The sequence below is a fragment of the Macrotis lagotis genome, chromosome 8 (genome assembly GCF_037893015.1).
Source record: "Macrotis lagotis isolate mMagLag1 chromosome 8, bilby.v1.9.chrom.fasta, whole genome shotgun sequence".
NCBI classification, from domain to species: Eukaryota; Metazoa; Chordata; class Mammalia; order Peramelemorphia; family Peramelidae; genus Macrotis; species Macrotis lagotis.
In genome coordinates, this window is record NC_133665.1 from 24,893,857 (window position 1) to 24,920,079 (window position 26,223).

A 26,223-nucleotide genomic window follows, 5' to 3' on the forward strand; every position below is an offset into this window, starting at 1 on the left:
TCAGCGACCCTACAGCAGAGTCAGAGTGAAAGGAGAGAGAAAATAGAGTACATGGTAGTGGAGAAATAAGAAAGGAGGGAGTTGTGATCAGCAATGGCAATGTTGGAAAAATATGGAAGTAACTTTTGTGATGGACTTATCATAAAGAATGAGATCCACCCATGACAGAGTTGTTGGTGTTGGAACAAAGACTCAAGCACATTTTTTGTTATTATTATTTGGGGGAGGGTGCAGGGCAAGTGGGGCTGGATGGTCTGCCTGGGGCCACATAGCAGGGTGATCATTGGGTGTCTGGGGCCGGATTCGGACCCAGGTGCTCCTGGCTCAAAAGCCAATGCTGTCTGCCACCCAGCCACCCCTACTATTATTCCTATTTTATTTTATTTTGGGTCTTTTTTTTCCTTCTTTTTGGTTTTTGCAGGGCAGTGGGGATCGGGGATCGGGTGGCTTGCATGTCACATGGCTGGGTGATTATTTGTTTTGCGGGGCTGGATGTGGACCTGGGTGCTTGTGGCTCCAGGGCTAGTGCTTCGTCCATTGCACCACCTGGCCATACCTACAATTATTGCTATTATTTTTTTTAATTTTGATTTTTTTTTCCTCTCCCCTTTGCTTTTTCGCCCAAGCAAGTCTATCTATATTCATGGGGGGAGGGGTATTTGGTTTGCTTGTAAACAAGTATGTTTTGTTGGTGTAGAAAGGAACATTTGTACAAAATGAGAATAAAAAAAATTAATTAAAAAAAAAAGAAAAAAAAAGAAATGGTGATTAGGGGTTAAGATTAAACCTTAAGATTAATTTCCATAGATTTCTAATAATATTTAAGGAGTAGATAGATATAATTCTAGCAGGGTACCTCTTCTTTCTGATAAAAGCAAAGCTCCCATTCTGACTGGAACTAAAGTCTCCAATGGAGAAAGGTATGGGGAAGAGATTCTGACCTCTCTAGGAGACATGACATCCTATATTACACAAACAAATAAAATCTTTGGGGTTATTATAGATTAGTATGTATGACTTTCAAGGGAATTGTGATGAAAAAGAGACAGGTCCCTCTTACTGTAAGGCACTCCATACAACAGACTTGCCCCTTCCTAAAGACATAAAATTTTATTTAATAGTATTTATTTGTCAATATATTCACTGCATGCTGAGCATTAACAATGACATTTATGTATCCCTTGGTGCAGAATTTAGTAAACCCATTGAAAACTCCAGATCATAAAAATATATATACAGAAGAAGCTCACATGACCCAGAATCATTTCATATGTTTGCGTGCAATTTTTGTTTTTTTAAACACTTTAATTAAAGTTTATAGGTATTGCTATTAAATCATGTCAGTCATATCTGACTTTTTGTTACTCTATTTTTGCTTTTTGTTTTTTGTTTTTTTTTTGGCAAGGACATTAGAGTGGTTTGCCACTTCCTTCTCTAGCTCATTTTTACAGATGAGGGGAACTGAAGCAAATACGATTATATTACTTGCCCAACATCACACAGCTATTTAGTGTTGACTCCAAATTTGAATTTAGAAAGATGAATCTTTCTGATTTGAAGCTCGGTTCTCTATTCATTGCATCACCCAATTAGTTATTAGACTGCTGAGAATGGAGGGTAGTTGCACAGATATGTTCTACTTGGTTTGCTAAGGTATTTTCTGAATCTATTGAAATTCAATCTGATGATCTATTGGTTTAAATAATGGAAGAGTGTCTTGGATTTGGAGTCAGAAGAAGACCTGGGTTTAAATTCTAACTTTAACATTCATCAACTATGTTATTTTCAGCAAGTCTCTTCTAAGGACCTCAGTTTCTCCGTTTAAAAAGTGGGACTAAATGACCTCTAAGGTCATTTAATTTAATTAATTTAATTTAAAATTCTAAAATCCTATACAAATAAGGAAATGAAAGATATAGTAGAGGGGTGTGAAGGGTAGTTGATATTAATTCTATCACTGGAGGATTTTTAGGTCTTGTCTCATCTAAAAATGATAAGAATCAAAGTCTAAATTGTTAATACTCAGAGCAATATCTATTTAGATTAAAGAATACCTATTTAGAGTAAAGTTCATCCATTCACTCTGCCAGTTGGGGTTTAAACATAATTTTTTGACCTTCCTACCTTTTAGTGAAGGCAGGGAAGTAGAAGAGGGAGAATCAAGATAATGATTAGAATGGGGGAAGGGAGGAATGGTAGATTTCCCTTCAAGATATCCCATGGATACAAAGGGACATGTAGAGAATGAATGGGAGACTGATCATAACTAAATGGATTCAGTTAAGTAATCCAGGAAGTCACTTTGTGTCACCAAGCAGAAAAAAGATCTCTTTTTACATCCTTTTTACATCCTTTTACATCATCTTTTTACATGCTCCACTGACACCCTTGTTGATATCTGACTGCAACCACTGTTCATCTGCAAGTTAGGAACAAATAGTACATAATTCCATATGTCTCTGTTGAGATTTATTCCAGGTGATATTTTTGTGTGCTTTATTTTTAGGACATAGAGATGGCAAGAATGAGTCACCATCCTCCAGAAGTCTAATGTTGTGGGAGAATACCCACCTTGCCAATTTGATTCAATGTGCTCAAATCTAGGCTTTTTTTTTCTCTTCAAACATGCGGTGACAGACAGATCTATTTTGAACCAGAAGTAGGTATTATGAAAGTAAAAGTATTTAAGGAGTTCATGCTGTAAATATGAAGTCCATGAAGCTTGTGTCTGACTCCTTGTGGGGTTTTCTTGGTAAAGCTATTGAAGTGGTCTGTTATTTCTTTCTTCAGCTCATTTACATATGGAAACTGAAGCAAACAAGGTTAAGAGACTTGTCCAGAGTCCCCCAACCAATAAGCATTCAAGGCTGAATTAGAACTCAAGAAGATGAATCTCCTAACTTTAGGACCAATACAAATACTGTGCTACTTAGCTACTATTCAACTCTGCAACACAGACTTGGTCAACAGGAAGAAGGAAGGTTATCTTTTAACACTTAATAATTGTGTCCTCCATTTTCTAGCACTTAATGCCTTTCAGAGCAGTTTCACATTCATGATCTCATATGATCTTTAGAACAATTCTGTTAAGAGTATGAATTACTAGTCAATTTAATAGATAAGTAAACTTAAGAGAATTGAAATCACTACAATCAATCAGTAATTATTTACTAAGTACCATATAAAGACGAAAATTAAATATCTCTTAAAGAGCTTCTATTGGATGTAACAAGTCAATGGTAGAGCTATTTGTCTACAGCAAATATTAGAAAGGTTGCCTTCAACACGGTACCAATCCTCACTAATGCACACTCCAAACTAATAGCTACTTGAGTATTTGTAGGAAAGCAATTTTATTCTCTTAGGGAAGAGTCACATTATTAGATTCCCAGATCTAAGTGGGAGTCAGGAATGACTACAAAATGAGCAATGGAATGCAAAAAATTATGCTTGAGAACCCTAAGATTATATAGGATCCAAAATCCAGTGTGAGAAAAGACCTTTGAGGTCAATCCCTTCATTTTATATTTTACAGTTGTGGAAAATGAGGTCTGGAAAATTAAATGATGTGCCTAATATCATATAAATTATTTCAGAGATAGGTTATGAAACCAAATCCTCCAATCCCAAAGTCAGTGCTTCTTTTACTATACCATTCTGCACTTTCCCTGATAGGCCAGGACTCCAGTTATGGGCAAGAGGCTATAAACATTTTTCTGTTTTAATTTCAGAATTTAAATTCTATAGTGACTATGGCAGGGGGAAACAGTGATGGAAAATAATGACCACCCAGTAATATCAAAACAGAAGGAAGAAAAAGTTTTCAAAAATGATTTAAATGACTACAGAGAAGAAAAAACTATTGATGCTTTCAGCCGCCAGCAAGAAGAAAAATGATGGATGACAACAAAGCTGCTTTTTTACTCTTCCTCCTTAAGTAGTCAGGATCATGGAATGGTGTCCAAGTTATGAAAAAATGTAATCATTTCATTTTTTGAGAAGCTGACAAGCATTTCATTTATCTGGAGACAATTTAATCTGTTGGTCATGTCAAATCTCTGAAGATCTCTGAAATTTAGTATTGCAAATCAAATATAATATTAATCATTGTTTTAAATTTTTTTTTTACTTTGGGACAATAGGCATCTTAAACAATTAAAAATAAGAAAGAACAGGATGATCGAATTTGACAAAAAGGTTAGTTTTCCACAAATGCTTTTACTATGGTAACTTGGAAGAGCCCCTAAGATTTCTACAAAATAAAAACAAAATCAAATGAGTATATACTCTTTGTATATAAAGATGCAACTTACTTTCTATTCACAATCAGCCACTCCCGAATATATGTCTGAACACAGTCTCTAACATGAGGATCCAGTTCAACCCTGGGGAAATGGAAAATGAAATTAAAACATGTCATTACTTGGAAGAAACTTTGCCAGGTGAGGATAAGATGATTTCACAGACAATGTCACCCAACTTGGTGCTTTCCCCCAAATTCATTTCAGCAGATGTGGATTCCTGAGGGAATATAGAAGGAAACTTAATGAGACAACAGTTATTTGATCCTGTGGGGAATGCCACTGATTGTAGCATGCATATTAACTGTATATATTCCTGGAGACATCCTGATATAAGACAAAGGAAAGAAACTGTGACCAATCACTAAAAAAATTAAAAAGCAAAATTTACCATTTTTTGTAATGACTCAATTGGAAATCTTTTAAACTCTCCTAAGCCTTGTTAAGATATGCAAGTTTTGCTTTCTTTAAAGAGTTGTGAAGAAATATAATCTTCCAATTCTTTGAGAAACTGGCAAGCATTTTATTTGTTTGGAGAATATTAAATCTGGTTGGTCATGTCAAACTTGCTTAAGACCTTATCATGAGAAATACCCTCCAGATATTTCACGATTCCGACTCTTTTGGTAATCAGTCATTAATTTTTCTTGTAACAAAAGATCTAATGATGGGAGCATGACTGGGAAAAAAACTGCCCTAAACATAAGGTGCACTGAGATTTTTTCACACAACAGATTGTTTGACAGTGACTGAAAAGTAGTGCACATTGTTTTTTTAAATTATCAGAAAGGGTGATAGCTATAAATTTGGGGGGGGGTAGTTAATATGGTGTTCCAAACACTGATACTAAAAAAAATGAATTGCCTCTCTAAAATTTCATAAAATATCCCATGCTATATAAGCAGCATCTGAATTAATTTGAAGGCATTTTCAAGCAGGCTTTTCATCCCATTAATTCCTTTTGAGGAAAATTAACTATAAACCTTTATACAAAAGAAATAAAAAAGTAAATGATTCCCCACCATGAGTGAAAATAATAGCAACTACTCACATTAAATTCATAGCTCAATAAACGGACTGACAATGGAGCAAAACAGATGATATGGACCACAATCTGTTTGTTCCTCAGGAAATAACCATTTCCAAAATATTACAGAGGGTCTTTAAAGAAGTATGTCAAATAATCTGGCAGCATGAAATCATTTACAAAAAAAAATAAAACTCTTTGACCCCAAAATTCCATTCTTTTGAATACTCTTAAGAGTGTTATCGAAAACAACTGAAAGGGAGTTCTGGGTTCACAGATTTTCATAGCAGCTTTATGTATAATTAAAAAAAACCCAAACAAAAAACTGGAAACAACCTAAATGTCCAACAATGGAGAAAAAGCTAAGAAAATGATGGGACATTAAGGTAATAGAATTGTATGATGAGAGATTAAGATTAATAAATATTTGGAAATACCTTTATGAAATAAAAGCACAGTTTTAAAATCAAAATTAAAAGAATAGAATACACACTAATTACAATTATATGAGGAAAAAGTAAATGAGGATGAATGCAGAAAGAATCCTAATGGGGATTTAGAGGGATTTCAGTGTTAAGATATTTTATATATTGAAACTAATTTAACTAACACTACTAGTTTATTGCCTAGGGTGCTATTCAATTTTGCTTCTAATAAGATATTAAAATGCAAAATTAGATAACATATCAAATTAAACTCATTAGTGTGAATGCCAATTGTATATTTTGATAACTGAAAGTAAAAGATGATGGAATAAATGACTACACTAAGTATTTGTCAATCCCATCAAACTGTAATAGAAGGAAGAAGTAGTAGAGTGGGGAAAACCTTGAAATAAATAGGCTATTACAACAATCTAGGCATAATGTGATGACAATCTAAATAAAAATGATGACTGTTGGAATGGGGAGTAGACATATAGGAGAAATATTGTGAATGTGGAAACAAGATTTGGTAGCAGGTTGGTCATGTGGGATGAGTGAGTGTGAGGAACTGAGGATGACCATTGTTGCAAACCTGGCCATCTGTGAAGATGATGATATCCTCAATAATAAGAGACAAGTTGGGATGAGGAAAGAGACTGGGAGGAAAGATGAGTTTTTGTTTTGGATATATTGACATCCACTTTGAGATGTCTAACAGGCAGTGGGTGATGTCCAAATGGAGTTCAGCAGAGAGATTATGTGATGACTAGGAGTCTAAAGACCTGTGGTCTAGTTCTTGCTTTGCCCTAATGTAGCTTTGGCTTTGTTACTAAACCTGTTTCTCAACTGTAAAATATGAATAATCTACCTCATGGGAGGTTGTTAGATAAAATACGTAAAAGTTTTACAACTTTATAAAAACAAAAGAGTTAGAACTATATATACATATATATACACATATACAGGAAATTATCAGCATCATTGTTATTGTTATATCATTTTCAGATGCTTTTGCTTACAGTTCACTAGTTTTATCATTGATCAGAATAGATGGCTATTTTGTAGAAAAGGGATTAGACTTGCTTTGCTAGACCCTAGAGGGTAGAACTTAATACTTATTTTCTCTTCCTTTTTCTCTCTCTCTTCCTTTCTTTTTTTCTCTTTGCCTTTCTCTCTCTCTCTCTTTCCTTTAAATTTTTTTTCTTTTAAGAAATAAAAGTGAAGCAAATGTTCTATTTCTAAAGTGTACCTTATTGGGTGACTTCCTTCTTTCCTTTCTTTCTTTCTCTTTCTTTTTCTTTCTTTCTTTCTCTCTTCCTTTCTCTCTCCCTTTCTCTCTCCCTTTCTCTTTCTTCTTCTCTCTTTCTTTCTCTTTCTCTCTCTTCCTTCTTCCTTCTTCCTTCTTCCTTTTTCCTTCTTCCTTCTTCCTTCTTCCTGTCTATCTACTGTGGTATAGTTCAAATCCAATCTTAGGTACTTAACTGGTTGAGTGGCCCTGGTTTTCTCAATTGTAAAATGGGGATAATAAAAGCACCTACCTCTCAGTGTAGTTGTGAAGATCAAATGAAATAACATTTGTACAAAGGGCTTATTTCTTTCATATCAATTTCTGTATTGGATTTGTTTGTTCACATTTCTAAATGTTAACTTTCACAATTCTAAGCTGATCAAGCTACACTTTCTTATATGCCTTACTGACTCTTGATTATTTCATAAACTTAAAGAAATAAATTGAGTTTAGCTGATACAGCACCTTAGGGGAACCTTTCTAAGCAATAACAAGGAGAAAGGAAAGTATTTACCCTTCCTCTGGCAAGGAAGCCTGTATGGTCCGGCATTCTTTTGGTGTAAAGACAACCTCCAGATCATCCTCTGTGAAGTCGCCAAGCTCTTGTATGAGTTCTGCATCCAGGCTACTCAATTGTGTCATCAGAAGTCCTTCAAAATCTGCTGGCTCCACTGGTTCATAAAATTGAGGCTGGAGTGGTAGCAAGAAGGGAAAAAAGAAGAAAAAATATCAACTGTGGCTTGTTGGATATTTGGAAATTCCTACAAAGGTATTTTTAAGTTAAAGATGTCAAAATATCTTTTAAAATGATACCGAATTTTCACGCAATATTTTTAAAAATTTCCAGTTATACGCAAAGATAATTTTCAACATTCATCCTTTTGCAAGCTTTTGAGTTCCACATTTTTCTACAATCTTCCTTTCCTTCCCCCCTCCACATGGCAGTGACCATATCATGCAATATTCTTGGTGTAATGAATAATACCCTTGGTCTGGAGTCAGGAACACATGATTTCTTTTTTTTTTAATTGTATAAATATTTTATTTGTTTTTCAATTATATACAATAGTAATTTCTACCCAACACCTTCCCCCTTCCCTCCCCTTCTCCCCCCCCAAGGCAGTTTGATAAGTAAGACCTGATTTCAAATCCAGCTTCATATACTTTTTAATTGTGTGACTCTAGGCAAGTCCTTTACCTATATTTGCCTCAGTTTTCTCCTGTCATGAGCATCAAATGACATAAAATTTTATAAAGCACTTAGCACAATGTCTGGGACATAATAAATGTGATGTAAACATGTACTTCAATTTCCTTTTTTGTTTTTTAAAAAAAGTTACATATGGGGCAGTGAGGTGGTGCAGTGGATAGAGCACCAGCCCTGGAGTTAGGAGGACCTGAGTTCAAATTCAGCCTCAGACATTTAATACTTACCTATGTGATCTTGGGTAAGTTACTTAACCCCATTGCCTTGCCAAAAAAAAGTTATATAGTAAAAATTTCATCAAAACAAAATACAGTGATATAGAAATATAAAAGAAAGATAATATAGAGTCAAGTCATAGCAAGATGAATCATTAAAAATACCCCAAGTTAGAATTTTTTTGAACTTAGTTTCATCCCAGTGAAAAGTCATGAAACTAAGAATGAGAAAATCATGAATCAATAAAATTTTTGTGATTTAAAAAAATATTTTTATAATTCTTCCTGCTAAAGGCACCCTGGAATAGCAGATGGAGGAAGTGGATTGTAGTCAGGAAGACAGAGAGGTTTAAGCACAATCTTCGTCTCATTCTAATGATATCATGGCCCCCGGGGGCAGCTCCCTAAGATCTTGCACTAGAGAGAATTTGCCAAACTACTTCAAGGAGGGATTCTGCACTGGGAGTCGCTCAAAGAGATGACTGCACAGGTCCAGACTCTTTTCACTTTCCCAATTAAACATTCAACCCCAAATATCTGCTACCAAGTGCTTACTGAGGTCATGTTTACTAAGTGGAACAAATAAAAACCCATTTTGACCTGTAAATTTTAGGTAAAATGTTTCTTTTGACTTCAGTGCTCCATTTCATGGTGACTATGTTAAAATAGGGGATTGTAGGCTCATAAATCTGAACTTGGACATCAGTTTAGAGGTAGCAAGACTTTGTGGATAATGAGTTGGACTTAGTATCAGGAGGATGTGGGCTCAAATCCTAAACCTGACCTTTACTGACTGGAAAAGCCATATTAGCCTTTTGAGTCTCGATTTTCTTATCTGTAACTTGAAGAGGGTGAACTAAATAACCTATAAAGCTCTTTACAATTCTAAATCTATGATCTAATTCAACCTTTTCAAAGATGAGAAAAACGAGGTCTAGAGAAATGAAATTACTTGTCCAAGTATGTGGAAAAGTCAGGATTTGCACTCTGAATCTCTGGCTCCAAATCCAGCATTTTCTTCATCATATCAGGGTTTTCTCTCAAAAACCACAGTAAAGCAGGGTCAAGTGTGATATTTATTTATTTGTTTGTTTGTTTGTTTATTTGATTGATTGATTGAGGCAATCAGGTTTAAGTGACTTGCCTAGGATCACACAGCTAGTTAGGGCCAAGTATCTCAGCCTGGATTTGAACACAGGACCATTGTCAGTGCTATAACATTTAATAAATTTCCCTTCATTTCTTATATGAAACATGTGAAATCTTTTATGGTTATTGTAGCATTAAATACATTTCTCTTGCTTTCTATAAAAGTACCCAAATGTCTTGACACAGTAAGGATGCTGGTCTTGTGGCCAGTCAAAATCAGAGAATCAAAATTCTATTCCTCAGAACTCAGCTATCTCAGCTGAGACTAGTTGAATCCAGGCCACTAAGAAATTTCCTAGGAAGCATGTCATTCATGTGTTCAGAGGTCAGGAGAAGCCTTTCCGTATTACACCAATGTGTAACTTGAAATAAGGTAACATCAGGTAAATAGTAGCAATGGAGAGAGGGTATTGGTGTAAAGAAACTGGGAATTTGTAATTCCTTTGGTTTATGAAAAAGTATTATGATGAGAAGGACAGATGTCAAAGCCACAGACAGAAGAGTCCCAATGTAAGCAGTAATTGAAAGGATAAATTATCCTTCTAACTAGGGAGAAAGGACCAACTGGTCATAGTTTATACGACCACATTTACCCATCAAAAAATCATCCTTGGGGGCAGCTCCGTGGTGCTGTGGATAGAGCACTGCCCATGGAGTCAAGAGGACCTGAGTTCAAATCTAGCCTCAGACACTTAATAATGACCTAGCTGTGTGGCCTTGGGCACGCCACTTAACCCCATTGCCTTGGAAAAACAACAACAACAACAACAAACCAACAAAAAAAAACCAAGCATACAAATCAATCAATTTTGGACCAAAAGGAAAACACAGTGCTTGTATGGTCAAATGTTTTATAAATTATAAGTTATTATTATTATTATTATTATTATTATTATTATCATCATCATCATCATCTTCAAAAGATATCTATTGAACATGTAATTGACCATGATTCTTTCATTAAGTATCTATTGAATCATGAGCTCCTGAAGTTTGGATATTTTTAATTATCTAATAACACATATGACTGTCCCTCTCTTAAAGAGAGAACCTATATTGGGCCAACTCTGTTTCCTTTTAATGATCTATCTAAATAGCCTAGAGTAATTCACATTATCTGGACCAGCTTATCCTGGAGAGAGATAAAAAGAAAGAAAGACAAATGGATATAAAGAGGGTATGTCCCCCACTCAGTGGGGAGTGTTGACTGCAGACTTTCCTTAAATTGAATCTATATAGAAATTGGCTTATTTGAGAAGATATTCTGACAGGCACCTGTAGATATCATGTATGAGGAGAGGGAGACTGTGAAAACTGAATTTGAAAAATAAATGAAATAAGCCAGAGACATTTGATGTACAGTAGTTGGTAAAGAACTATACTATCATGTCAACTGAACATAAGACCATAATAGCTTCCAGATACTCAAAATCTGGTAGCTGGAGAAAAGGTAATTAGCTACATTGCTAGAAGAGATCTGAATAGCAGTGACAGGGAAATGAAGATAGCAATAGCAGCAGGAATCATCCATTATCCCTAAAGGGACAGAGAAGAAAGACAAAAGAACACCAATAATATGATGATATGATACTGAAAGGGCATGAGATACAGAGGGATGTGGAGGAGAAAATCCTAGCTTTCTCTCTCTCTCTTTTTGAGCTACATTGTGAATAGTACTGTAAGATTCCCTGGAAAATGTTGGCTTCTACTATGAGGAGAGTTGACTCTCTTACAGGTTTGCATGCAAGAGTCTTCTGTGTTCTTGACTGTAAATAAAATGGTTCTATGTTTTGATGTCTTGTGAGATTAAAGCCTTTTTAGGGGAACTTAGTGGCTACCTTTCAAGGAATGCAGATACTGGAGTTTCCATGTTCCTCTTGGATGGGGACAATGAGCCAGAGAAGTGAGAAGACACCTCTCAAAATGTACACAGGATTTTATCCATAGTGGAAGGGAGTTCTGACACAAAGTTTATACTAATAAACAACAATATGCAGCTGTTGAGTGAAAGTTTATTGCTTTCCCCAAACAATTCCTTAATATTTAATCATCCTGTGTTGAAACTAATAACAAGGAATATGACTAATTCCAAATGTAATTGTCTTCTCACCTATACTTGTTGGAGAACCAGACTTTAAAATAACGAAAGTGTTATTCTTATAATTATTAGCATAATTCAAATTTCAGTAACTGATAACAAATAACATTTATATATTTATAAGAAAGGGACATTTTAGCACCCTTAATAACAAAGAACCCTAATTTCAAGACCAAGTATAACTATGTACACATACATATACAATGCCTTTTAAACAAATGGTAATTCAGAAAATACTAACAAAGTTTCTTTTTTTTACCATCTTTACAAATCTCAGCTAAACTGAAAAAAAAATCCCCACCAGAAAAAGTTTACATGAAGATAAGCAAAGAACTAAAACAAAATATTTATGAATAATTTTCTCATCTGAATTATATATTACTATTGTGCCATGAGCATTATTAACCATCACATAAATACATGTGTTTTTTAGAATGACAGAATTTAGCAGCACTGAAGGGATGCTGAAAACTTTCAGTTTTCAGGGGTGGTAGGTGGTACAGTGGATAGAGCACTGGCCCTGGAGTCATCAGGAGTACCTGAGTTCAAATCCGGCCTCAGACACTTAATAATTACCTAGTTGTGTGGCCTTGGGCAAGCCACTTAACCCCATTTGCCTTTCAAAAACCTAAAAAAACCCCCAAAACAAACAAAAAAACCGTTCCAGTTTTCAAATACCTTTGATCTATTTTTTAGGTGATCTGGTTTGTGAAAGGACAGAAGTAAAATAACTATTATTATCTTTACAATCAATTCCCTGTAGTCAAATATTATTATCTCCCCCAGAACCTAACACATGAACTCTGCACATAACAGACTTTTAATGAATATTTGTTGAATGGAGAAAAAAGTCTGAGCAAATCTGAGCTCTTTCCTGCCTTATAATTTATAAAACACAAGTTCTCCTGACAGAACTAGGTACAGTTCAGTTTGTTTTGGAAAATAAACTAAAGCAGAAAGTTTGGCTATCTGAATCAATTCCTCTAGTAAAGCATAATATTCAGTTAGGACTTTTTTGATGTTGATAATAAAATTAAATTAAATTCATTTTAATTAACTTTCTTACTCTATGTCCAACCTGTCAGGGGCTGGGCTCCATTGTTGTGGACTTCATGAAGACCATGATATCATGGAGGTGATTCCATGACATGCATATGAATTGGATTTGAGTGAGGGGTGCTATGCTAAGTTACCAGTCACATTTTTTTCTCTGTAGTCATCTGGGTCCAGTGGGCAGATACAAATCAGGCCTGGAGATAGGTCTGGATGTGAGTCAATCAGGATTAACTGACTTGCCCAAAGCCACACAGCTAAATTTGAACTCAGGTGCTTCTGACTTCACAACCAGTGGCCTACCACTGTGCCATCTAGCTACCTCTACTATCTTTGACAACCTAAAGTGATTCCACAACACAATGATTCATTAGAGTAGGATCTTTGTTTCTTTTTACAAAGACACATTAATCAGATTACATATGAATAAATGAAAAAATATTAAGTGCTTATTATATAGAATTCACTGTTGGGGACATATGCAAAAAAAGATACTCTTTGCCCTTAAGGAGGGGGAAGACAATATATAAAGTGGAGTTAGGAAAGAGATGGGACAGGGTTTAGAAATGGGGAGGAAATGATATGGTAATCTGGTTCCAGAAAAGATATAGCAACAGCTCAACCAGAGTCTAGGATCTTAATAGTTGAGGAAAAAGGTAGGAGGACCAAACTATAAGTATCATGGTTTAGTAATGACCAGGAAATGGCATGAAGACCTAGTTTGGCAAGATAAGGTGAAATCTCACCTCTCATAGCCCAGAGTCCATATTCTTTTGGACAAAAAAGATGAAGGATAGCTGTAGGAGAAAGGATGAAAATCCTGTCTCTGTCCCTTCCTGCCTATATGATCTTTTGCAAATCACAATTTTTCTAGGTCTGCTTCCTCATCTCTAAGATGGGGGGGTATGGAATGGACTTGACGCATGAGGTCTTTTTTGGTTCTAAATCTATGATTCTCTGATGCATTACACACTTTGAGAGAAATTCAAGGCCCAATATAGACTCTGCTTTGAGCTCCCCAATGCAAACCTCTCTTTTTACTAAAGAGGAAACTGAGATACATGCAGCCAGCTGCTTGTTATCAAGTTAACAGAGGAAGGGTGGAGTCATTCATTTCCTCCAACATAAAAAAACCGAACAGTAAATAAATCAGTGCAAGCATGGTTTTTACCACAATAATCTAGACCCTGCCTTTCCTCCAACTGCCTGTCAACTCTCTAGCTCCTTCACCTCTGAAACCCTTTTTCCTGTTCTTTTGTTCAAGATCATATAGTTATTCCCCATATATAGTGAGAGAAGTGGTGCTAGATATCAAGTCTCTGGCATCTTCTCCATGGTTTAATGAAGTTCATAAACGTATTGATAGAATTTGCATAAGTTTCCATGCAATCCTATGCAACCCTTCAAACCCTCCAGAATTCAAACCTAGAGCATTTGCTTAAGAGAATAGTGAAAAGAATGATGACTCCACACTATGGGAGGGAGAGTGGGGAAAGAATTGGCATAGGAGCTTGGGAGGAGAAACACAATTTATTTCATTCAGTGAACATTTATTGTCTACTATGTGACAGATACTGTACAGTGTTGAAGAAACAAAAAATGGCAAGATGTCCCTTTTTCAAGGAGTTCACAATCTACTGGTGGAGCAAACATATATATATATATATATATATATATATATATATATATATATATGTGTGTGTGTGTGTGTGTGTGTGTGTGCAAATAAGTTATATACTGTATAAGTAGGAAATAATTAGCAGAAAAAAAAGACATTAGAATTAAAAAGAATTAGGAATGACTTCCTGCAGAGGATGAGATTTTTTGGGGGGAGGCAATGGAATTAAGTGCCTTGCTGAGGATCACTGAACTAAAAAGTGTCAGAATTGGATTTGAACTCATGAGGATGATTCTTCCTGACTCTAGCTTGACACTCCACCCACTGTGGCACCTATCTGGTCCTATAATAACACCAACAAATAGTAACAAGGAAGAGGCTGTTACATATTCATGATGTCCGCATCTCCTTGGTCCTTCCTCTCATTAACAAACTGATATGAAGTCCATGTATTGCTAACTTGAGGTTTTTTTTTTTAAGGTAGACCGACTATTTTTATTTTCCTCTGAGCCATTCAGGAATGTTTTTGGGTCCATAGCACTTTACTTTTGGAAGGGATCCTCCCCTCCCCTCCCCTCCCCTCCTCTCCCTTCCCCTCCCCTCCTCTCCCCTCCCCTCCCCATCCCATCCCACCACTTGCTGGGGATCGTGCAGCTCACACCATAAGGCAGTGAAACGGACAGCTTGGGCAGCACGCTGGCCTCAGAGACGTCCCTGACCGCCACGGCTTCCACGAAGTGTGGCTGGAGAGCTTCTTCCTGATGACCTTGTCCTTGGCCACTCAACGGGCGCAGATGGAACCACGGGGTCGGCTGCACGTGGCCCAGCCCTTCTTGGCGCCTCAGTTGTCCCTCCTTTTCTTGACTATTTTGCAAGCCAAGTGTTGATTTAGACCCTAATTTTCTATCCTGTCACTGCCTGTCAAGTCAATAAAAATCCTCTCTTCTTTGAAAGACAAATATTCAAAGGGCAACTGATTCAGAGCCAGATCACATTTATCAACTCATTCACCTCTTTAAATTATCTTGTATGGCAAAGTGCACACTTTTTATTGCACATGGAGCCCAAATAACAGCAATAATGAAAGCTTTCCAAAGTGAAAGGCAATGCTTTACAAGGATTACAAAAAAAACATGTCATCACTACAATTTTTAGTGAATTTCCAGTACACATCATTTAATGCTGTTTCATCATGATCAAATAATTATGTTCCAGGAGCCATCCCTTCCATTCTGTTTCAAAGAACTTCCATGTTTATAAACTCCAGTCCCTTTTATCTCTAGAATAGGGTTTCTTAAATAGGAGTGCAAGGACTTTTGCTCCACTAAGGAGTTTAAAGGGTAGATTTCAGGGGTTCTTTGAAGTTGCATTTTTTAATAATTTGGTGACTGTACTTCAGAATAAATGTGTTTTTCTTCATAATCCTATGTATTTTATTTTATTTATTTAAAAACAGCATCCTGAAACAAGCTCTGAAAGAGCCTTCTTTAGACTGCCAAGGGGGTAACAGGTACATAAAAGGCTAAGAACTCCTGCTCTAGGAAATATAGAATATAATTATTAAACATTTTTCTATATGTAAAATGTATAGTAGTTATTATATATTAGTATATTTCTAATCTATCTTACTATTTTTAGGCCATAGAGTCTAACCTTTGCTGTCCCAGAGTATCTTTTTCCCTTTTCTCACCTTTAATTATTCACAATATTTTTAAAATTGATATTGTCATTTAATTATATGTGGATAAATGACTAAAATTTTCCAACATCTATAGCACTGTGCTGCTGAGACAAAGGCATGTGAATTTTTGCCTGTATGATCCAGTTAGTTTCACTGAAAAGTCTTAGTTTCCAAGAGAGGAAAAGCAAGTGTCATTGAGCTCCACCTTGATCAAACTTCAACTAGAATATTGTGTTTAATTTTGGATAAAACATTTTAGGGAAGACAATGACAAATTGTCAAGTATCCAAGAGGAAGCACCAGGATGGTCAGGGGTCTTGGGACTTCTCCATCAATGGATTGATTAGTTGATAGAGATAAGGGAGAGTTTCGTCTGGGCAAGACTTGGACGGCAAATAGTCTTTAAGTATTCAAAGGCCTGCCATATGATTAAACGATCAGACTTGTTTTCTGGGATGAGAGTAAAGAACTAGCAATATAATGGGTTCAAATAGTCAAGAGATAGATTTAAGACTAGCTGTGAGAAAAACTGCAAACAAAGAGTTGTTCAAAGGTAGAATGGGTTACCTCAAGAGGTAGAGAGTTCCCTTCTTTTAGTCTTCAAGCAAGGGCTTTTTGGTTTTAGTTACAGATAACACTACAGGGCCTCTGAGATCCTTCCAAACTCTGTGAGTCACATGAGTAGAATTCAGGGCTCTTTTTAAGTACTGTGGTCATTATGTTGATGTTCAGTAATTTTTCAGTCATGTCTGACTCTTTATGATCCCATTTAAGATGTTCTTGACAAAGATACTGGAGTGTTTTGCCGTTTCTTTCTCTAGTTCATTTTATAGATGAGGAAACTTAGGCCAACATGGTTAAGTAACTTGCCCAGGATCACATAGCCAGTGTCTGAGACTGGATTTGAATTCAGGAAGATGAATCTTCCTAACTTCAGGCCCTATCCTCCATCCACAGTGCCACCTAGCTACCCCTGGTCTCCCCCACAACCCCATAATGTACCATGTTATCACAAAAAGTACCAGATGAAAGAATATGGATGAATTAATTTATCCCATCATTACTGTAAGAGAAACAATTTAAAAGAAAAACAAGATGTCATTAAAATTGTGAAATTAGAAAAATTATGTTTATGCTGTTAACTAAAAACCACAAGTCTATGAGAAGTGCATTGCAACTGAATTTATTACAAGAGAAATGGACATGAATGTGGAACCCTTTGCAAGTCTAAAGAATTCACAATCCAAACAGAAGCTTGCATATTTACAACAGTTCAACAAGAGGAAGGAGGAAGAAACAGAAGTCTCCTCCTAAATGGTAAAGGATGGGAAAAGGACTAAACCCCTCCCAAAGGGAGGAGTAAAGTTATGAAAGAAGCAGCACTCTTTTCCCTTGGGAACTGCTAAACCATGAAAATAAGATGGTCTGCTCATCTACAAGGGTCTCAGCTACACAAGCAGTTTCTCAAGTCTAGTAAAGACTGGTGCTTGTCTTGACTCCCTAGGACATACAGGAGGTATGTTGGGGGTGCAAACAACACATTATGTCAACTGGGATATGGAGGGAACATTCTCCTTGACATGTTTGATGTCTCTTGCATACTCTGGGTCCAAAGTTTCTGGAAAATAGGGCAACACAAAATGACAAGTTCCAGGACCCCTTATCCTACACAAAATTCCTATTCTTTTTTGTTTGTTTGTTTGTTTTTGTAAGGCAGTGGGGTTAAGTGACTTGCCCGGTGTCACACAGTTAGCTAATTATTAAGTGTCTGAGGCTGGATTTGCACTCAGGTCCTCCTGACTCCAGAATCAGTGCTCTATCCACTGTGCCACCTAGCTGTATCCCACTGCACCACCTAGTTGACCCCCCAAATTCCTATTCTGATATCTCTTCACAAGGTGGAGAGAATTGTAGGTTCTCAAATGCTATACCAGTAGAGTACAAGCTTTTCTAGGTTCTACCCATTTGGAAAAATTTCAAGTCGGGTTCTCATAAAACATGGTTGGTTGATAACTATCCCGGCCTCTAAGTGAAGTAATTCTGGGCTGTAGAAGTCTATTCAATAAAGAAAAATGCAAACACATTCAATTTTAGGCAGTCTTCTCCCCTTTCTCAGTAAAGGTGACAGAATGGTAACAATAAGGAACAGTGAACCCTGAGAATCACATAGTTTTGAAATCAACTATAAATTTAATTCTTTGTATTCTAAATTTGAACTCCTTATTCAATTACAAAAGAGCTCAAAGACAGTGCCATAGGCTAAAATGTCATAGAGAAGTTTAGGTGGTGATAATAAGCTGCAAGGAGGTCAAAAGAGCCTGGAAACCACCTCAACCAGTCACTAGGGAAACTGAACTATGTCAATATTGACATTCTCACTATAAAATGAGATGAGAAGACATGAGGAAATAATAAACAAGTGGAAAGATGACTCACAGAACCTTCTTGAAGAGAAAAAGATATTAGTTTCATCCTATACCTAAAGGTAATTAAAAAAAAAATCAACCATTATTTTGATAGATTTGTTCATGTTGCCTTACTATGTATATTTAGGATAACACTAAAAGTGACAATGATGTCGATATTATAGCTTTATGTCAACATTTGTTGCACAGGATGAAAAAGTAAAACAATTCCATTAATAACAATCTGGGCAGCTATCTAGGTGGTACAGTGGATAGAGCACTGGCCCTGGAGTCAGGAGGACTAGAGTTCAAATCCGGCCTCAGACAATAATTGCCTAACTGTGTGACTTTGGGCAAGTCACTTAGCCCCATGTGTCTTAAATAAATGAATAAATAAAATTTAAAACCAACAACAAAAAAGAACTTAACAAGTAGAAAGAATACAAAGCAAACAAAGGAAAATCTTCAAAAAAATATAAAATACCCAAACTAACAGAATATCAAATAGAGAGCTTAAATAATCCAATCTCGTGATGAAAAAGGGTAAAAAACATCACTTGTACAAAAATGTTCATAGCAGCCCTGTTTGTGGTGGCAAAGAACTGGATATAAAGTAAATGTCCTTCAACTGGGGAATGGCTTAGCAAACTGTCATATATGTATGTCATGGAATACTACTGTTCTATTAAACCAGGAGGGATGGGAATTCAGGAAAGCCTGGAGGGATTTGCATCAACTGATGCTGAGTGAGATGAGCAGAACCAGAAAAACACTATGCATCCTAACAGCAACATGGGGGTGATGATCAACCTTGATGGACTTGCTCATTCCACCAGTGCAACAATCAGGGACAATTTGGGGCTCTCTGCAGTAGAGAATACCATCTTTATCCCGAGAAAGAACTGTGGAGTTTGAACAAAGACCAAGGACTATTACCTTTAATTTAGGAAAAAAACCTGCTATTGTCTGATCTTGCTATCTCTTATACTTTATGTTTCTTCTTTAAGGATATGATTTCTCTCTCATCACATTCAATTTGGATCATTGTTTACCATGGAAACAATGTAAAGACTGACAAATTGCCTTCTGTGGGGGGTGGGGTGGGGGGGAGGAAAGTAAGATCAGGGGAAAAGTTGTAAAACTCAAAATAAATAAAATCTTTATAAAAAAAAAAGAAAAAAATCCAATCTCAGAAAAAGGAATAGAACTACTTACAAAGGAACTACTAAATGAAAAAAATTCTGAAATAACAGCAGAATCCTATCAAACTTTTATTTTTTTGTTTTTTGTTTTTGCAAGGCAATGGGTTAAGTGACTTGCCCAAGGTCACACAGCTAAGTAATTATTAAGTATCTGAGGCTGCCCCTCTATCAAACTTTTAAACAATAATTTGAACCAATATTATGTAAATTATTCTGAAATACTGAGAAAGAAAATACCATACAGACTCCTTTAATGAACTAAATATAGCCAAAATTATGGAAGGATAAAACAGAACTATAAATCAATATCAATAATGAGTATAAGTTCAAAAATTTTAAATTAAATCCCGTCAAACTGATTTTAGTATATCCTTTACTTTTCATTTTGCTAGTTAATAGAATTTAAAACATGTCCACAAGTATTACTGGATATATATATATATATATATATATATCTAACTAAAATCTTTTTTTAATCTAGGAGACAGAAAAATAAATATAATTTTTATAAAATGCATAAATATCTGAGAATTACCTAAGACCTTATGCAAAAATAACTACAAAATACTCTTTACAGAAACAGAGGAAGACTAATAATTAAAGAAATATTCAAGTCTTTCCTGACTCCAATTCATTTGGCACACAGCTGCCAAATTGATATAATTAAAGAATATTTTTCAATCATTTCTGTTGTGTTCCACTTTTTATGACCCCTTGTTTGGTTTGCTTGGTAAAGAGACTGGAGTAGTTTCCTACTTTCTTTTCCAGTTCTTTTGCAAATGAGAAAACTGAGGCAAAGAGGGGCAGCTAGGAAAGGTCTGAGGTCAGATTTGAACTCAGGAAGATCTTTCCTGCACTCAAATGCTGTGACACCTAGCTGCCCATAGTGGTAGAATTCTTAAACAAACTTGGGATGGGGGGGTCATCATAAGATCTATAACAAGCAATTTTGACGGATATAAAGAACTTTGAGAAACCTGAAAGAACCTGTAAATTGATGAAAGGGGAAGTAAGCAGAGACAAGAGAATATTGTATGTAATGACTACAATAATGTAAAGGAAAACTATACCAAAGACATCAGAACTCTGACCAATGGAATAATCAAACTTGGTTCCATAGAGCTCATGGTGAAACATAACTTCCTATCCCTGGAACAGAAATGGTGGCTTACAAAAATGACACAAGTAATATATTATCAGATGTGTCTAATGTACAAGATGTTTGACTAAGCTATCTTTCTTTGTTTCACAAAGAAAATTTAGAGGTAATGGTACTGTGGAGCAGAGAAGAGGTGTGTCATTGGAAAGTGATAGTGATAGAAAAGAATCAACAGTAAAACTTAAAAAAACAAACAAACCAAAACGCTGGATTGCTAATCTGAGGACCTGACTTTTAAACTCTGCTACTTTGATCTTCAAAAAATTACTTTACCTTTCTGGGTCTTAGTTTCCTCATTTATAAACTGAAGAAATTAGATTAAATAAACTGAGGTTTAGGTTACATTGCCCTTTAAATTGAAGGATTATTGCAAGGGACTACTCTCATTAGAGGACTCAGTAACGTAAATAATTAAATATGGCACCTGTAAACCAAATAAAAATGTCATTGACATAGATTTATTACTATTTTCCAATATATGTACATGCTGTTGACATGAATAAAACACTAATTCATCTAAACAAAATCATAAATACATTACCACTTTCTGCTATTATATATTTTCTCAATCAATGAAAAGTAATACAATTGCTATCATTGGAAAGGTGATCTGTATAATTTTTTTAATGTTAAAAAGGGGGCTTCATATTCAAGAACCACGGGACTATCTCTCTCTCTCTCTCTCTCTCTCTCTCTCTCTGTATATATATATGTGTGTGTGTGTGTGTATATATATATATATATATATATATATATATATATATATAGTCCCTGAGGTCTCTTCCAGATCCAAATCTAAATCCCAAGATCCTCATTAATTTGATCTCAAATAAAGGTTTCATTATCAAAGAATTTGAATATGCATGATATTTTCAAAATAGAAGGTATATGAGAGGTTACTGAACTAAAGTCAAGAACCTATTTTCTAATAGTTCCAAAATTGCAAAGAACAATTAAGAGTTCTTTACTCCTTTACTTTTTTATATAGGATAGAGCAATTTATATATAAAAAAAGAAGTGCGGGGTGGCTAGGTGGCGCAGTGAATAGAGCACTGGTCCTGGAGTCAGGAGTACCTGAGTTCAAATCTGACCTCAGACACTTAATAATTATCTGGCCATGTGGCCTTGGGCAAGCCAATTAACCCCATTGCCTTGCAAAAACTTAAAAAAAAAAAGTGATCAGTTTTGTTGACCCTTTGTGCTAGAAGCAACTGAATCCTATATCTCCCCAAACAGAAATTATCATTACAATGACTTGTCTAATAAGAAAGCTGTGCCATTAAAAAAAAATGTGATCAGAAATTAAATACCCACCACTGGTCATCTATACATTTTGCTTTTATTTAGGTAAAGGAGTAGAAGCAATATATTCCTGAAGATGAGGAGAAAAGTCATCACTGTGACCATTGTGTGAAAGTATTCTAATGAAAGTCAAGATTGGAGAAACATGCCCTGTCCTAATCTGGAATAAATGGAGAAAATGGAGGCAATAAAGCATGTACCTTTTCACTGCAAAAAGAATACATAAGGAAATTGAGATCCTCTGGAGACCTCAAATTTTCCTCAGACTTTTTCAGCTTCTAATACATTTTCTGTAAGAAAATTAAGCACTATATCAATTTGCTTGTGTAGAAAAAAGGTACTCTCTTCCAGACATAAAGCCTGACAAAAATGAAGATTTAGGTATCCCTAAAAAAGAACATCCTTGCTTTTTATATTTAGTAAATTAAATAAATGTGATCTCTCCTATTATGAACAAAATTCAATTATACAAGGAGTTATTAAATATCTACAATGTGAGGATCTAGAGTCATGTTTCCATTCAATTGTAAACTCCTTTAGGGAATGGCCTGTTTTTTTGCCTCTTTGTGTTTGTCTAAAAGACAATTTACAGAGAACTCTCACAAGGCAAGTCTTCACATGGTAGTCAGAAAAAGGACCCTCTCAAAGTCTCTCTTAAGAACTCTGGAATTGATTGTAAACACAGGAGCCAGTGACACAGGAGCACCCCACACAGTGTGTTCTCATCAGAGAGAGCTCTATGCTCTAAGAAAAGCAGAACTGAACTATATCAAGATGCACAAATTTAGAGACTCCATCCCAGATGTTCATATGGACTATTTGTTCCTGACCTGTAGCAGAGCATTCCCAGATCATATTGATCTGATCAGTCACAACTGGATACACTGTAACTTGACTTTTACATAGTGATGTCATTTTGGATCTCTTCAAGAACAAAGGACAACAACAACAACAATACTGATTGACTGATTGATTGATTTATGTTTCACATCCTATCCATCCCTCTGTCTAGGCCACCTTACTACCTCCCTTATCACCAGCCAAGGCATCACCTTCTCCACACACTGCCTTGGTCAACTTCTCTTATTATGGCGCAAATTCCTTAAGAGCATAGATTGTCTCTTTTTAAATCTTTTTATCCTCATCACTCAGCATAGTATTTTTGTACAATATTTAATCATCTTTTTTTTTTATTCATTCAAACCAAAATGAAGCCATTATTGCCTTCAAGGAATTTGCATCCTGAAAGGCAGGAGATGGTACCTTTGTACAGAAATATTAATCTATGAAAGGGGAGATGTCAATGTACTCTTCATCTTAGTGAAACTTTGTTCAGCTTATACTACAAAGATGTGAAGAAAATGTTTTTAAAAATCTTTGCCACCTAGTACTGGCCATAAGGTATTAGGACCTATTAATTAGCACCACAGAACATACTACTTCAGATTTAATCTGCAATCCATGTATAACATTCATATATTTTATCTATGCTTTTTATATACACACATATATGCCCAAATATCCGGTTTTTATTTTTATAGAATATATTTCACATATCAAAAGTTGATTAATCCAACTTACTCCCAATTTTGACTTAAAACCGTAGATGTTTTACTATGACTTAAAGATGCTTTGATTTGGGAGAAAAGATTTAGTAATTTCTCTGCTCTCATTAACAATCTATAAGGAAACAGGGTGGGGTGAGGAGGGAAATCCAAAAGAAAACACAGGCTAGCATGCCGACCAAGTGATCAGTTTTTTGAGAGAATAGTCAATCCTCCTGCCTATATACATTTTTCAGTTTTACCCACTTCACTAAAGAAACAACAGTAAAATTAAATTATCTTACTGAAATAGCAACAAATCACTTTAATTAAACATACCTTGGAAAGTTACACAGTTAAGAGACGGTAAATTGTGACAGGAGGCAAAATGGCGCCTACAGGAAACAGAATTTACTTAAGGTTACTAAACTTCTAAGAGCAGAAGCTGGTTCAACGTAACTAGTGGAGAAAAAAAAAAACAAGAAAGAACCTAACCTCCTGAAGATAACCACAGGGGACAGAAAAGTACCACAGCTTTTCAGATGAGGAAGTAACTAAATTGATGGCTGTCACAAAGGAAATGAATGAATGCACACTTCCAATGATGAGTACTAGTAACATGGTCCTTATCTCATTTTTTTCATTTTTTTATTAAAAAGATTTTATTTATTTTGAGTTTTACAATTGTCCCCCTAATCTTACTTCCCTCCCCCCCACTCCCCACAGAAGGCAATTTGTCAGTCTTTACATTGTTTCCATGGTATACATTGATCCAAATGTGATGAGAGACAAATCATATCCTTAAGGAAGAAACATAAGGTGTAAAAGATAGCAAGATCAGACAATAGCAGGCTTTTTTCTAAATTAAAGTTAATAGTCCTTGGTCTTTGTTTAAACTCCACAGTTCTTTCTCTGGATACATATAGTATTCTCCATTGCAGATAGCCCCAAATTGTCCCTGATTGTTGCACCGATGGAATGAGCAAATCTATCAAGGTTGATCATCGCCCCCATTCTAATCTCATTTTAACAGACTTACACATTCCATATGTACTTCACATTTATTAATTATGTTTATATAATTTATTGATTTTAATTAATAATTGACTGTTTTAATTATTTTATCCTTACAACAACCCTATGAAGCAGGTACTATTATTATCTTTATTTTATAGTCGAAGACATCAAAGGCAGACAGAGGTTTAAGTGAGACTTGCCCAGGGTCACCCAACTGATGACTGTCTGAGGTCACATTTAAACACAGTTCTCCTTGATTCCAGGTTCCATTGAGCCACCCAGTTTCCCAGTTTAAATTACTGCTAAAACTTAATAGGTTTGTTCTGTTTCTTTACAGAGGCTTGATATAAGGACAAACAACATTCAGAGCTGTTCCAAAGCAAAAATATTCTGCTGCTAGTGGTGTTGGATTCCTCCTCCTTGAAAGTCTTTGGAGAGAGAGGTGGGATGAACACTTAGAGTGAGCATTTCTTTTGTGCATGGGATTGGATTAAATAACCTATGAGGTCTTTTCCAACCCTTAAATTCTGTGATCCTGCCATTTTGTGAAGATCCTTTGAATTTGATAGTTGCATAAGGTTGAGGTTGGGATAGAAATCAGGGCCTCCGGGATCAGCCACTTTAGCAGTGGCTACTCTAGTTCACAGTGGCTACTCTAGTTCGAATCACTGTGAATACAAAGAAAGGCAAACAGCAGTCACTGCTCTTTAAGAGCTTGCAATCTAATGGGGGACACAACATGCAAACAAAGAATTACAAAGTATGGATATATACAGGATAAATAGGAACTAATTAAAAGAGAGAAAGCACTGGAATTAAGAGGGCATAGGAAATGTTTCTTGATGAATATATTTGGGATTTATGGGAAGCCAAGGAGGTCAGTAATCAGAGAGGGGAGGGAGTGCATTCCAGGCATGAGGGAAAGTCTGAATAAATGTCCAGAGTGGAGAGATAGAATGCCTTGTTTATGAAATGTTCAGGAGGTCTGAGTCCTTGTAATTAAAGACAATATGGGAGGCGTAAGATTTAAGGAGACTGGAAAGATAGGAGAGAACTTAAGTTAGGAAACAGAGCATTTGTATTTGATCTTGGAGGCAATGAAGAACCATTGGTATTTATTAAGTGGGGGAAGGGGAGGAGGAGGAAGGGGTGCCAAGATTGGAATATCACTTTAGTGGCTTTAAAGGAGAATGGACTGGAGTGGGAAGAGACTAGAAGCAGACAGCCCCACCAACAGACTATTGCAATAATCCAATCATGTGGTGGTGTCAGAGAGAAGGAGGTATTTAAGATATATTGCAAAGGTGAAATTGGAGGACTTGCAACAGCTTGGATATGGGGGAAGAATGAGATGGAATCCAGGGTGACTCCCAGGTTGTGAGTCTGAGGAACTGGGATCATGGTTTTTCCTCTCTACAGAAAAAGGGAAGGGAGGAGGGTGAGAGGATTTAAGGGGAAATATAATGAGTTCTGTTTAACACATCAAATTTAAAATGTCCACTGAAGATCCAATTAGAGATGTCTGAAAGGCT

General features: G+C 35.8%; 1 protein-coding gene across 5 annotated transcripts in view; it reads right to left on the minus strand.

Moving 5' to 3' along the window:
- Positions 1-26,223, minus strand: part of DOCK8 (dedicator of cytokinesis 8) — a 306,811-nt gene that overhangs the window by 199,624 nt on the left and 80,964 nt on the right. For 3 of the 5 annotated variants that reach the window (XM_074196530.1, XM_074196529.1, XM_074196534.1), the window contains exons 3-4: positions 7,556-7,731; positions 4,314-4,385 (exon numbers count right to left, since the gene is read on the minus strand). In XM_074196530.1, the coding sequence (XP_074052631.1) occupies positions 4,314-4,385; positions 7,556-7,731 (248 nt within the window). Of the gene's footprint in view, positions 1-4,313; positions 4,386-7,555; positions 7,732-24,013; positions 24,252-26,223 lie in introns of those variants that run through there. The other 2 variants (XM_074196533.1, XM_074196531.1) reach the window with 2 other exon arrangements.